General features: G+C 35.4%; 1 protein-coding gene across 1 annotated transcript in view; it reads right to left on the bottom strand.

Annotated features, from left to right (window-relative positions):
• The window catches only part of LOC119840715, a 113855-nt gene that overhangs the window by 66753 nt on the left and 32787 nt on the right, over positions 1 to 14315 (bottom strand). Inside the window, exon 3 of the mRNA XM_038367429.1 lies at positions 8226 to 8967. Within this exon, the coding sequence (XP_038223357.1) occupies positions 8226 to 8927 (702 nt within the window). The 5' untranslated portion in view covers positions 8928 to 8967. The remainder of the gene's footprint in view (positions 1 to 8225; positions 8968 to 14315) is intronic.

Here is a 14315-nt window from a genome sequence, read left to right as displayed (position 1 = left end):
TATGTGTAGATAATATATTAAAGAGGTTTTGTGTTTGCTTGAACGTGTAATGCTAGAAAGTACTGGGCCGATTTGGATAAAATTTGGCCGTTTGATAGTTTGAGACCCGAGAAAGTAGAAGGATAGTTTTTTGTCCCGGCTATTCCACGTGAAAAAATTTCGGAACCTTTGACTATGCGGACGAAGCCGCGTGCGGAAAGCTGTATAAGAATAAAGTATCACTGAATACTAAAGAGTTTAGAAATAACGGTAATCTCAAGATTGACCAATACATATAAATTCGATGTTCATTAAAAAATGTATAAATCATTGACAAAGTGAATAATAGTCAGCATAAATCGTATGTCCTGAGTGTCCTTGGGCTGAGAAATCCAAAAGTTTCATTAACAATTAAAAGGGAACAAGGTTATTGGCAATAGAGTCTCAGCGTCGGCTAGGGCTGCCAACTTCTTATTTTAAATACAGTGCTGATTGTCAGCGGATGCTGAATCCAACAAGATTCAATCGAGACTGATAGGATGATATACAAATAGTTTGATTACCTATAGTATGGTAGTATTTATTTGTGGTACTGTAAATTATGTCTTATGGTATGTTTGTACAATTCGACTTTTATGAAGTAGTTATATTTTTATCTGATAATAGTAGTTTAATCTAATTAATGATAGTAGTCGAATATATGATTTTTACGTATTCACCCATCAATTAAGTTTATGAAAGAATATATTATGATTCATTTTTTTAATATTTCAGGCTCAGCTTTATATGCCCATCAGCCAGTTGACCAATGACGCTTGATTCTGCCAGAACCCAGAAGGAAGACGGTTAAATAAGAAAGAGGATAATAAACACAAATATACGAATTCAGTTCAATCTATTCGTACAAGAAACAGCACCTGCTCGAGCGACACAAATTTTCTCTCAAATCGCACAAGGTGAATGAAATCAATATCACACAGTTAGAAATACAGAGTCGGCAACCCTGTACGCTAACACACAGTAGCATTTTGCAATCGACATATTATTGCGATTTATTGCACACCCTTTTATAGAAAACTCCTTGAATCATAAATCCAATGTTATTGAACTAGACATTTTTTTTTACTATAACCTCTATATCCGTAAAATGTGTAAAACTGTGTAGTTTTATCAAGAAACCATCAGATCTTGTTCGTTTTTATTCTACGTAAGTTTCGCAAAAATAACCCTTATATACTGGGGTTTAAGGTTTAAACCTGCTGATGATTGAAATACGTGGAATGTATAATTCCCAAAACAACAGGATAGTTGTTAGCGTCGCGGATGAATTTTAACCAACTCCCGCGGCCCCTACACTTAAGCGGCTCGACGCAACACAGTGGGGTTTTGGTAGGCAAAAATCCGACATAACCCACGGCTCCCTCCCCGGGGTCCGTCGGTATATATGCAAGATTTCCCCAACTATAAAAAAAGAACAAAAAAAAGGATAGTTGTTAGAAGTCAATAGATTTAAACTAAACATAACCGCCCTCAAACTATGAGAACTAGACCAATTTTCAGCAGGCACGAGCTTTCAAATAAAAATAGAATAACATAATTAGAATCATCTAAATCGGTTCAAAGCAGTGGTGGCTCAGTGGTAAGGACCTCGGACTTCAAAATCGATAAGTCGGGGTTCGAGACCAGGCGAGCGCGCAGGAAATAAATTGATTTTTCAATTTATCTGCGCATGTAGATAACATCACCACTGCTTCAACGGTGAAGGAAAACATCGTGAGGAAACCGGCATGTCTAAGAATTAAAAGTTCGACGGCATATGACATCTGCCAACCCGCACTTGGCCAGCGCGGTGGATTATGGCCTGAACCCTCATAGGAGGCCTGAGTCCCAGCAGTGGGAACATATATGGGCTGATGATGATGATGAAATCGGTTCACCCAGTGAAATTGAGCATCACCTACTTTTTTTGAAATCGGTTAAAACAACACGTTCTGGAGATAAGTTTTCAAACTGTTATATTGGCGCTATGACCTTGTCACTATCTACCGTTTTATAAGTGAATCATACAGTAATTCAACTAACAACTAACAAAATAAATATATGGGATTTAAATAGGTGTGTAATTTCATTATTTCCCTTTAATATCTTTTTACTACCCAACCCATACTATTATAACAGTCTCTATAGTAAACGAGATTGTCTGGAAGAAATCGCTCCAAAGCGATAAGACCGCCTATTGTACTTAGTTGTAAGCATGTACCTGCTTGTTTCTTTTTCTTCTCTTCTGTTAAATAAGTGCAGTATAAGAAATAAATAAATAAATTTCTTAGTTACAAATATTTTATAGGAACTATAAGCAATAATTCCTTCGATATATATTCAGTTCAGTTTTAAAATGAATATAATGAATATAATGACTCAATCATTTAAACAAAACAAAATGGATTATGTAGGAACACATAGCAAGGCTAACAAAAAACGTCTTTGTAGGAAGCCAATGTTACCTTTGTTATCTCTTACGTCAGTATCTGGTACATTATCTTATCAATGAATCAATATCAAATAGTAATTAACATATACTTTTGGTTACGTTGTTTGAAAATGGTTCGCTTTATCTGTGTCTAGAAAAACGATCAGATGCAGATTATAGAATATCTATAATAATATAACGCTAAAGAGTTTGTTTGTACGCGCTAATCTCAGAAACAACTGAACCGATTTGATAAATTCCCATAGGATATGCATGTGACCCCCGGCTTTATATGTAACTACCAAGTGCGAAGCCGGGGAGGAGCGTTAGTGTTATGAAATACGTAGGACTAAATTTCAGTCTCTATAAACAAACTAAACGTATTTTTTATATCTTTACAATGCCTTAACATGTCTTACATGTCGATTAAATTTTATATTATTATATGTATAGAAGCCATTAGAATTCTAATATAAATATTATGATAATTAACATTTTCAGGAACTGAGTAAATAGCATAAAAAACGCTTATTTCGACCGAGTACCTACTGTTCAAAACTCATACATTAAAATTATACATAAAAATTCTACTAGTTACCTACGCAGTATATCAGTAAAAATCACTAATCAGATAAGGAACTTACTAAACATCCAAATAGCTTGATTATACGGCAAGAAAAAAACTCATCATAACGTTAAAAATATATGAATGGATGTATCTTTCAATTGCGAGAACCACACTTAACTAGACATAATTGTTTACGAAGAAATACAAACATAATTAAAGTTAATTAATCAACGAGCTGTAAGTGAAACAAACTTAAAATTAGCGATTAAATTTTAACTTCCATTTATATGAAAAAAAAAACAACGTTGGTCAATGGTTAATGCCTTCTAATTAAATATAAAACGAACAAATAATGAAAAAAAATATCCATTCATCCTACCCTCGTACGTTTCACATCACTCGGCATTATCACAACACAAACACGTAACTATAACAATAAACACACACAGGCACACGCAGCGCAGACATCGATCGAATTCCACACGACCGCGCGACGCGGGCGCACGCGCCACAATGCCGTATTGTGATCTGGCTCCAGACACCCCAGAATACTTCCTTGGTGAAGGTTCAATATAATGCTCTCACTGTTTTGCCAAACAATCGTGATATTAACTTATAATCTAGTCTTAAGGCCATATTGTGATCCGGCATCAGACATTCTAGAACGCTTCCTCGTAAGATTTAAGGTTTAGTTCAAAATTAGTGATCCTGCTCCCAAAACATTTCTATATAATGTTATAGTTTGGAACTTGTAAACAAAGTTTCGCCAAAACAATCATATCGTGATAATACCATTTGTGATCTAGCTCCAGACAATTTAAAAATGCTTTCTTGGTATACCATATGTGCGAGACAACGAATATTTAGTGGGAAAATAGTAAATATACTTAAAACATTCGCATAGTTAATATTGTTTGAAAGTTCAGGTTTTGTTCTCATCGTAAACGTAAATAATACTAATTGTGGCTAATAAACGAGTTTGTTTGTTTTTTTTTTTATATAAAAAAGCGGGCAAACGATCTGGTAAGTCACTCAGTAGTGAGCTATCACCACCGCCCATAAGCCCATACAAGAATCCTTGTTATTTTAGGTGTTGCCGGCCTAATCAGGAAGAGGTTAAAAACATACTGTGACATCAGCCCATCCCATATTAAAAATATTCAATAAAAACAAACTCAATGCGCTATTGGTAATAACGAATGGTATTAGCAAGGATGTCACCAGGTCAACTGTCATATATATCACAATTAAATAAAATGTGCAATGCCAAGAGGTTAGCTCCATAATTCACCCGACTAAGATCTGTCAACACAGCTTTAACTAAATAAACAATTTACCTTGAAGAATATCATTAAATACGAACAACAATAAAATACAAAGAATACTGCTATCAGTCTAATTAAGTCATCATTTCTGCTTGAATGCAAAATGTATGCCTTACTTAAAATACATGTGACTAAGACCACATACGATTCTTTGTTACAACCTAAATAGGACACTAGGTCATTCGTCATAACACAAACTAATACGCGGTCGCTTTCCTATCATTACCCTGAACCGACAACGAGAGAAAAGAGGCTAAAGAGCAAGCGTATTCTGTAGCAATTCACCTTTGCGCGTACTTGACATCTAAAAAGTTCAGTAACAAAATAAGGCCTTACAGCTTCCGTTATACCGAATATTGATGACCTTATGTCTGTTCGTCTATAAGCATAACAAATTCAGAATTCTGTAGTAACTGAAGGACGCATAAAAGCAATTCATACTTCAAACTCAAATTTCTATTTGAAGCCCATTTAAATGATCCTAGATTCATATTTATCTGTTCTCCATCCATGTACAACAACTAGGCTACTATTCGAGCGTGGTTAATTTTCCTCACAACCTGATCACCAAAGTCGCATTTAAGATTTTCCAATTTATAGAAACGTAACAACAAAAGATGATTTACAATTCTTCCTTTAACGTCGTTAAACGATTTCCGATTATTTGTCTTAAACTCATATAATTGCTCTGTTTTTAAGACGACCCGGACGCCTTGGATTCGTTTTTTATCTCGCTTCTTTAGGTGTTTCTTGTACGAGTTTTAATTGTAATACCGCTGATGATAAATGAAACCCGGTGCTGTATAATTTTATAATTATAATAATTAATAGAATAAATAATTTGGTATGCGAAATAAAGTTTTTTACTCGTTTGTGGATAATCATGAATTCGGGAAAATGAAGGCTTTTCATGCATGCATGCCTATCGCAAAAAATACATATAACAATACCAAAAATGACTGTATACTCCATCTTCCATCTCCTCACCCTTCCCAGTCCATTCCTTTTTTCCAGTCATCAATCCTTTCCTTATCCTTTATCCCTTAAAAGCGGGCAGCGTCTTCTCAGAGGTTTGAGCCTCTGCGAATGTTCATGGGCGGTGATCGTTTACCATCAGGCGGACAACCAGGTCAGTTGCCCGCTATGACATAAAAAGAAGTTTACTTAAAGGCGAAGCCAAATCATCAAATCTAATTTTAGTTAGAAATAATTTACCTAAATTGACGTCTGAAGACTGAATGATTCACGTATGAAATTTTCATATTAAACATACTATCCGTTTGCAAGAGTGTGCTTATAAATAAATTCTTAAAACGCATAATGTATTAGTATTTTATTTTTTTAAATAAAGCCGATGTTTCCCTAGCTAGATAGTATTTCTCCCATATGTATTATGGATACATCGTAACGCCAATTAATTATTTCCTCAACGAAATATCAATGAATCAGTTCCTAAGAATAATCAATAGTCTCATACCTACTCATAATTCAGAACAATCGAACTTTCAAATCGAGACATATTCGTCACCAAGCTATACATTTTCATACTAATAAAGTGTGCATTCACTAATAATCCTAATAATCCTACTAATCCTACTAATATTATAAATGCAAAAGTTTGTAAGGATGTGTGTGTGTGTGTTTGTTGTTCTTTCACGCAAAAACCACTGAACCGATTGCAATGAAATTTGGTACGTAGACAACTGGTCAATTGGAATAACACATAGGCAACTTTTTATCCCCATATTACTACGGTGATACAGATATTTCTCTCCCCGCTCACTCCAACCAGGGGCAGCATGAATGTCTCATTAAATCGTCGCACTAATCATCCCATAACTGTACCGTGCGCGAATGACCCGCCAGCTGACTTACCGTCCCAGTTTCAAAAACAAGCGGTACGGACATACACAATGGCTTGCGTCACTTTTGTTTTCGCTTATTGTTTACGCGACCCGACCCTGAAGGAACCGTTTGCTTTTTTTCACACTGAATCTGTTACGAGAACTCCAACTGAAGATTAAACAACATCGTCCCTTGCACACGGGAGAGCAAATAAAACAGCATAACTTTGTAGATAATAGTGAGTTGCTTTCTATTTATAAAACAGTTTTAAAATCTGTTCGAGAATTTTTAACGTAAATTGTAAGGGACAAAAAACTAAACATTTCTTTCTTATTAAAATACTAGCGTTTCACCCGGGTAAGTCCGTATCCCGTAGGGATATCGGGATAAAAAGTTGCCTATATGTTTTTCCAGTTGTTCAGCTGTCTACGTACCAAATTTCAATGCAATCGGTTCAGTAGTTTTTGCGTGAATGAGCAACAAACACACACGCATCCTTACAAACTTTCGCATTTATAATATTAGTAGGATAGTAGGATTAAGTAGGAAGTAGGATAGGATAAGTAGGATTTATTTAGACTAACAAAAAAGGAGGAAGGACAATTCGTATCGCAATATTTCCTCAACATGAATATTATACATATTGATAAATGACAAATTGATTAACAACAATCTATTCAGATTGTCCACTCATTAAAATATCACAGGTAAAACCTGTTGAATGATTGAAGGAAAACGTATTTACAATATACCCGATATTTTAAAACGTCGTAAATTCTACCATAGTTAACTTTTATAAAACATCTGTATCAACGCACCTTGAAAATTTGTATTTTAGTAGAGCTGGTGTTTGCTGCTATAAAATCGAATTATGTATACAAATTTTTGACTAGTTTCTCGTCTCGGCGCGCCTGTGTTCAAACGGTAATCAGATTGCGGTATATTTTAAACAATATTATACAACCATCAACGTTTCATTAATATACTACACTAGCTGCGCTCCGCGGTTTCACTCGCGTAAGTCTGTATGCCGTAGGGATATCGGGATAAAAAGTTGTCTATGTATTATTCCAGTTGTCCAGCTGTCTACGTACCAACTTTCATTGCAATCGGTTCAGTAGTTTTTGTGTGAAAGAGCAACAAATGCGCACAGATCTTTACAAACTTTCGCATTTATAATATTAGTAGGAAGGATGCGAGCATTTACTTATACTGTTATTAAGTTACTAGGTGCCAGAGAAACTTTTTTGATTATTTTCTAATAGAGATCAAACCGAAGAACCTTTTAAGGTTCCGTTTCCAAAGGGTAAAGGAATCCTATTATATAATTTTCGCTGTCTCGCTGTCTGTTTGTCAGGTTGTATAACGCATGAACTATGATGGACAGTTGAAATTTTCATTTAGTATTTATGTTACCGCTATATCAAAAAATAATAAGAAATCAAAGTTAAGCAACAGTTGGCACGGCCACAAATTGGATGGGTGACCAATTTATTGTGGTTGCTCTTTAGATTATTTCCACATAAACCGCAGTGTCACGAGTTCAACTCGCACTTGACCGATTTTTCTACTCGCGTATAAACCAGATTGGAGATTCACCATTACTTACCATACCATTAAATAACCCCGATTAATTTATGGGAATTTTCATCAATCAAAAGCTAAAGCATAAAACATTGATGCAAAGTTTCTTACTGCAATATGTAAAACACCGAGAAAAACCCTAACGTTGGAATCACATGTTGTTAAGGTGTCTGGTGAGTCACGAGTCGTAATCTTTATCTTTTTTATAATAACAGTATGTAACCGGCGTGATTTTATCGCTTTAATAGCTCTGCCGTGAAATTCATGAGTAATTCACCAAGGATATTGTTACTTTGCTCCTTTGTGTCTGAATAGAAATTACGTGTCTTTGTAAATTAGCTAACGTGACCTAAACCATTACCGTACACAAATTAAATACTGTAACGTATAACACAGTTTATTTACTGGCTTATACAGTCTTGAATTCCAAACTTCAGTCATCGCTTCCACCTACCTTATCACTGTCCGTCGGTAGCGTTCCATAACCGTACCAACTTCTAGCCGGTCGGAGTCTCGGCTCCTCCCTTGGCGACAGCAGACCGCTGCCCCACCGCACCACACCCTCGGCTACAGCCGCCACGCCCGGCGTGATTGGACTGCCATTGGGAGACTTAGGCGAAGCTCCCTTCTCTGCAACCGGTGGCAGCGTGGGCCGGGCACACCCTGTCCGCCTCTCGTATATTCTCTTATACGTATCATCTATATCAGTCTCCAACAGTCCCTTCTTATCACCGCCCCGTTTCACCTCCCTCTTCTCTTCCTTTTGCGCCCACTTCTCGGTCTCCAACCGTTTCTGGCTGTCATTCGAGTCCTGTCGACTCAACAGCGCCTTTTTCAGACTCTCGCTGGAGTCTTGTTTCGCGACTTTCTTCTCCGCATTCTTTTTGTCCTCCTTGGCGAGGAGCGCCCTCTTTAAGCTGTCAGTCGAGTCTTGTTTGTTCAAGTGCTTCCTGGGACACTCGGTGTTTAGGGAGTCGGTGGTTTTCGATATGAGTAGTTTCGGGTAGTCGTACGTGGCATGTTCGTTGGCTGGATTTAGTTCTAGCGAGCGTCTGTTCTTCTTCTTGTCCGCTGGGGCGATCTGGGCCTTCACCGGGAGGAGCCGCCGCGGCAGCAGGCTGCGGTGGTCAGCGAGGGGTGACTCCGGTCGCAACATCGTTGGCAGCGATACGAGACTGCCGCAGTATTGAATACCCCTGCAACAATAATAACCTATGTTAATTGTTCGGACTATAAATTATTGTTCACTAATACGGTCTATTACATACAAGTACTAAAGATAATTTTTAAATGAAATGTCACACAGTATCTACAAATGCAATCTAATATCAACGGTATCAACGGTTAATATTTAAGCTTTGTTTTGAGGAAACTGTAGATATTATTCAATAACAATAAATGGTTGATTTGCGAGCCAGTCAAACCTATTCATTAGCTAACACCTTCAATAGATACGTCGTAAGCCAAGTACACAATTACAACTTAAATAATGATTCATGAATTACATATAATCGTTTATAACAAATGACAGCACAAGTAATGTTTTAAATGTTTTAATGATGCTAACTTGTTTAATAAATATTACAATAATAAGTACTAATAAGTATTTACTTATTTATTATTTTGTTCATTAACTATTGAAATATTTGCAAGTATTTGTACTTAATGGTATTTACAAAATCCGATGCTTTTGATGGCTTCTGAGAATGTTAAACAGTTCCTTAGAGACCATGCGCACACGCAAAATCATTTTAGTGAATTATTATACTAACATTAAAATATAAAAATAAGAATTGCAAATAAGAACTACTAAAAATATCATATTAAATATTTAACTGTAACTGATCCCGTTCTCGGCACTTAACGCATTACGAATAACAGTCGAGAGTCGTCTCCCCTAAGGTCCATTTTTACACGTAGCCCTCACCTTCCATAAACAGAAGGTATAGAATATTTTGATGGTAATAAATATAATATACATAATATACGTTAGAAAAACACTGAAAATCATCCCAAACATGATTTTAGGAATAACGTAAACCTTGAAATACCATATTAAAATAACATATATACCTACCAATATCTTAACACAGCTGTTAAATACATGAGATCATAAACCACTTCGAGTGAAATTGCATTAACGCGATAACTCGCGCATTACTCGAGGCGATAATTTAATCGCATGCGAGGCCGGTGCGCCATCGCGGTTTATTTTAAATTGTAATTTAAGACAACGATTTACGGGTGAACAATGGAGACGAACATATAAATAGTATATCATCCTACTATACTGTTCTAAACGCAAAAGTTTGTAAGAATGTTTGTTTGTTAGTCACTCACGCGCTTACCACCTAACGAATTTTGATGATACTTGGCAGTGATGTACCTCATTAAATAGGTACCAGACTAACACAAGAGCTCTAGAATAACTTGGTTTTGCCCGCGTTTTCAGAAAGCAACAAGAATTGACTGCACTATGAATTCACCAAAATTTCTATGGGATTATATTTCTAGACTCTGGATGGTTTTACACATACATAAAATAAAGTATTTCCCCGCTGACCTAAGCGTTAAATTTTTGTTTTTGTGTAACTATTAAAATATCATAAGATAATACATTTAATTATGGCGTCAATGGTAATCCTAAAGAAATACTCCACGTTATAAAAACTGCATGAAATAATACATGAATGCATATTGATTCATTCATTAATCAAGTTTCCATATGAGCAAAGATAGAAATATTCTTCTAACTTAATTAATTTACCTATCGTATATTAATAATTGAATAGACGCTAACTAATTATAAAAATTACACGTGATTGCTCGAAGGTTATTCCTAATCTGCTTATTAACACTTCTGGTGATAGAATCCGATCGTTAATTTGATTTCTTATTATCTTTTTCGATCATATTACGATCTATCAAACGATCACATTTTTATAGACGGTTGTGGATCCGTCTTATATTGGTTATAATAATTTATGACGCTCGAACGAATACACCAACGTTTTTAGTGTAATCGATTTTAGATCTTTTATATGCTTTTTTAGCCGTCTAGAGTCTAGACGGTGGACATTAAACATTACACCGTATTAAGCATAGATATAAAAATATTCTAGTGATTAAAAGCTAGTCTGTCTAGCCTCAGAAAGGTAATAAATGAAGGGCAAACAAACGTCTGCGTTTGGTTTCTACTTTTGGTATCGGTTAGGCACTGAACCTATATCGCGGACGAATTCTAACAAGCAATCTTCCCCGGGGGCCGCGGGTATCTATGTAAGATTCCCCACTATAAAAAAAGGCACTGAACCTATTTTTTATGGTAGAGCAAAAGAAGGAGCAGGTGGGCTACCTGATATTAAGTGGTCACCACCGCCTATAAACTAGAAGCGTTACAGGTGCTTGGTCGGCCTTTACCTTCTCCTAATATGTCTTAAACCGTCTAATTTTGAGAATAACTTCTCAAAGCAGTCAAAATTTAATATTACGACAAAAAACAGCGCTATGCTAGTGGACATTGTGGACTTTGAACAAGTTAACTATAAGGAAAATCGTAACTAATATTATAAATGCGAAAGTGTATGCTTTTTTTTGTCCTTCTTTCACATAGCAACGGAACGGTTTCATATTATGATGTTATGTGTCTGCTGGAGTGTGATATAAATGCTCATTTGAACACTAAAAATTCACTACTATACTAACTTAACTACTACAACTACATTATAAATCCCGATAGATGTCGCTTTAGTGGCAATTATTTAAGTAAATTGGTATATATACAGATGATTTATTGCAATTAAAAAGTGTACCTATATACTCACAAAGTGTATAGAAATCTATATTGCTCTTATATAAAACAGAAGAGTTTGGTTGTTTACTCACTGGTTAAACGCGCTAATCTCAGGAATTGCTGATCTGGTTTGAAATTTTGGTATACAGACGGGGTATAAGCTGACTTGGGTGATAGGATACTTTGTATTCCGATTAAATAGTCCCTTGGGATAAAACAAGAATCTTGATATACGGGTGGAACCTGGCGGTGGACCGTGGTACTGAACTAATTTTTCAAATCGGACCAGTAGTTCCTGAAATTAGTAAGTTCAAACAAACAAACAAACTCCTCAGCTTTATAATATTAGTATAGATTAGTCCATCATTCCCAATCGTACGAGTGACATAATTTTTTATACTTTGTATCCCGATTAAATAGTCCCTTGGGATAAAACTAGAATCTGGATATACAGGTGGAGCCTGGAGGTGGACCGTGGTACTGAAATAATTTTTCAAATCGGACCAGTAGTTCCTGATATTAGTACGTTCAAACAAACAAACAAACTCCTCAGTTTTATAATATTGGTACAGATTTGTCCATCATTTCCAATCGTACGAGTGACATAATTTTTTCTCATCTATATTGCATCCGATATTGAGAGCCCAGCACATCGTCGCAGGTATTGAGGTCGAACCGCGATCAACACACATTGCAACCGGCCCACGGGCAACGTTTGGACATCATCGATTGTTGTGTCACAGACAGCGGATAGGTGTACGTTAACTTTGTAACAATTAAAAAATAATTAGTGCGTTTCGCTAACTAAATATCTAACTTCCATTATTGTGATTAATTGAAAATAAATCAGAAACGTTTATCCGTCCACCAAAATTCCGCCTAATGAGGAAGTTAAAGAAATTCATAAATACAGTTAAAACAAAAAAAATTAAGCACGCTCTTATAATAAAATCAACAACATGAGAAAATTATTTAATCGTTGCATCCTAGATAAGATAAGTGCATGAAATTATTGCATTGTCATCGATCCTTAATAAGTCTAAAAAAATTAAAATTTAATAAATGTCCGTTAAGAGTGTGTCAAAATCGAGCCTAATGGATTCGGTTACAAACAAACAAACACACATATAGGTCAAGCTAAAAAGCGCGTTAATAAAAAAAAACCACTTGTAAATACATAATTCAATAACATCAAAAAATTTAATCAAACAGGTGTCTATTATTGTACTATTATTTTACACTATTTTTTTTAATGACTATCACTCTAATAATGCTCATTTAACATAAAATATAATAGAAAACAACCAGTTTACATAAAGAGACATTTCTATTTACCCCGATCACCGTAACCGATTCGCTTCGTTTCATAGGTTACCGTCGACAAACAAGCAAACAAATTAACCTCTATAAAATGTTAGTACAGATGAAATTGCCATTAGAATCGAGACGCTTGAATTCAATCGCAATGGCTAATTATTATTCCTCTTTGAAACGCATCATCAACTTGTAAGCATATAGAAACTGTGCCTGGCAACGGGGGAAAATGTATAAATTATCAAGTGACTACTAGCTTTCGCCCGCGGCTTAGCACGCGTTAAATTCGGAGTAGTTTAATAGACGTTATTATACATATAGATCTTGAATCACTCTGTCTATTAAAAAAAAACCATAAAAATTCGTTGCGTAGTTTTAAGATTTAAGCATACACAGAAAGTGTCTTTGTTTTATGCTATGTAGTGATAAGTAACATCTGTATACTGTTTGCCATGAAGAAAACTCGACGATAATCACACTAGCTCTCCAATTTTTCCCATTTCCAAGTACATGATACTTTACTTTCGTCTCATAGAACGATATTAACATTACTATTTTTCAACAAAAGTAAATGAAGAGAATCGTTTAAATTCTAAGAAGCGTAATAACGGCATATATATCTGCGAGTACATATGAAACGAAAAATAATGTTATAATATACGGATGATGTCAATGTAAGTGAAAAAACACACAGACACGTGCATCAGCACCTGCCCCTTCCATCGTATGCGACATCGACGTAACGATTTAATGAGATATCAAAAAGAATTAAACTGCACATTTTACATTCACCACAAAGAATTACTTCACATTACATGTAAAGCATTGAAATGTAGTATATAAAGATTAAATAACGTCGTACATTTCAAGCTTTGATATAAAACAGCCGATTCGACATATAATTATATTACTCGTATAATCGGTCATCATGAATTCAAATTTGTATTTGAAACATCAAGTACGATATGGTACGCATCGGTCTTTGACAATGTAAATAATATACTGTGAAATCTATTTGTGATTATATATACAATTTGGATTAGTGTTTGCTTATGCATGCACTTAAGAATAGAATAAATTGTGTTGCATAAATAGCTCTCTATTTGGGATCTAAATTCATTCAACGATATTCAAAAATCACACGTGTACACAGGTAGGTATGTGAAAAATTTTATCATCTTTATTATAAGACTAGCAGCGCCTCGCGGTTTCACCCGCGTAAGTCCGTATCCCGTAGGAATATCGGATTAAAAAGTTGCCTATATGTTATTCCAGTTGTCCAGCTATTTACGTATCAAATTTAATTGCAATCGGTTCAGTAGTTTTTGCGTGAAAGAGAAATATACACACATACACATCCTTACAAACTTTCGCATATACTTAGTCTGGCCATAAATACTGTTACACTTAATTATAAAAAAATATTACATTTGAATT

This window comes from Zerene cesonia, chromosome 7, assembly GCF_012273895.1.
Source record: "Zerene cesonia ecotype Mississippi chromosome 7, Zerene_cesonia_1.1, whole genome shotgun sequence".
NCBI classification, from domain to species: domain Eukaryota; kingdom Metazoa; phylum Arthropoda; class Insecta; order Lepidoptera; family Pieridae; genus Zerene; species Zerene cesonia.
The sequence above is the reverse complement of the archived record's forward strand: the minus strand, read 5'-3'. Positions and strand labels throughout refer to the sequence as shown.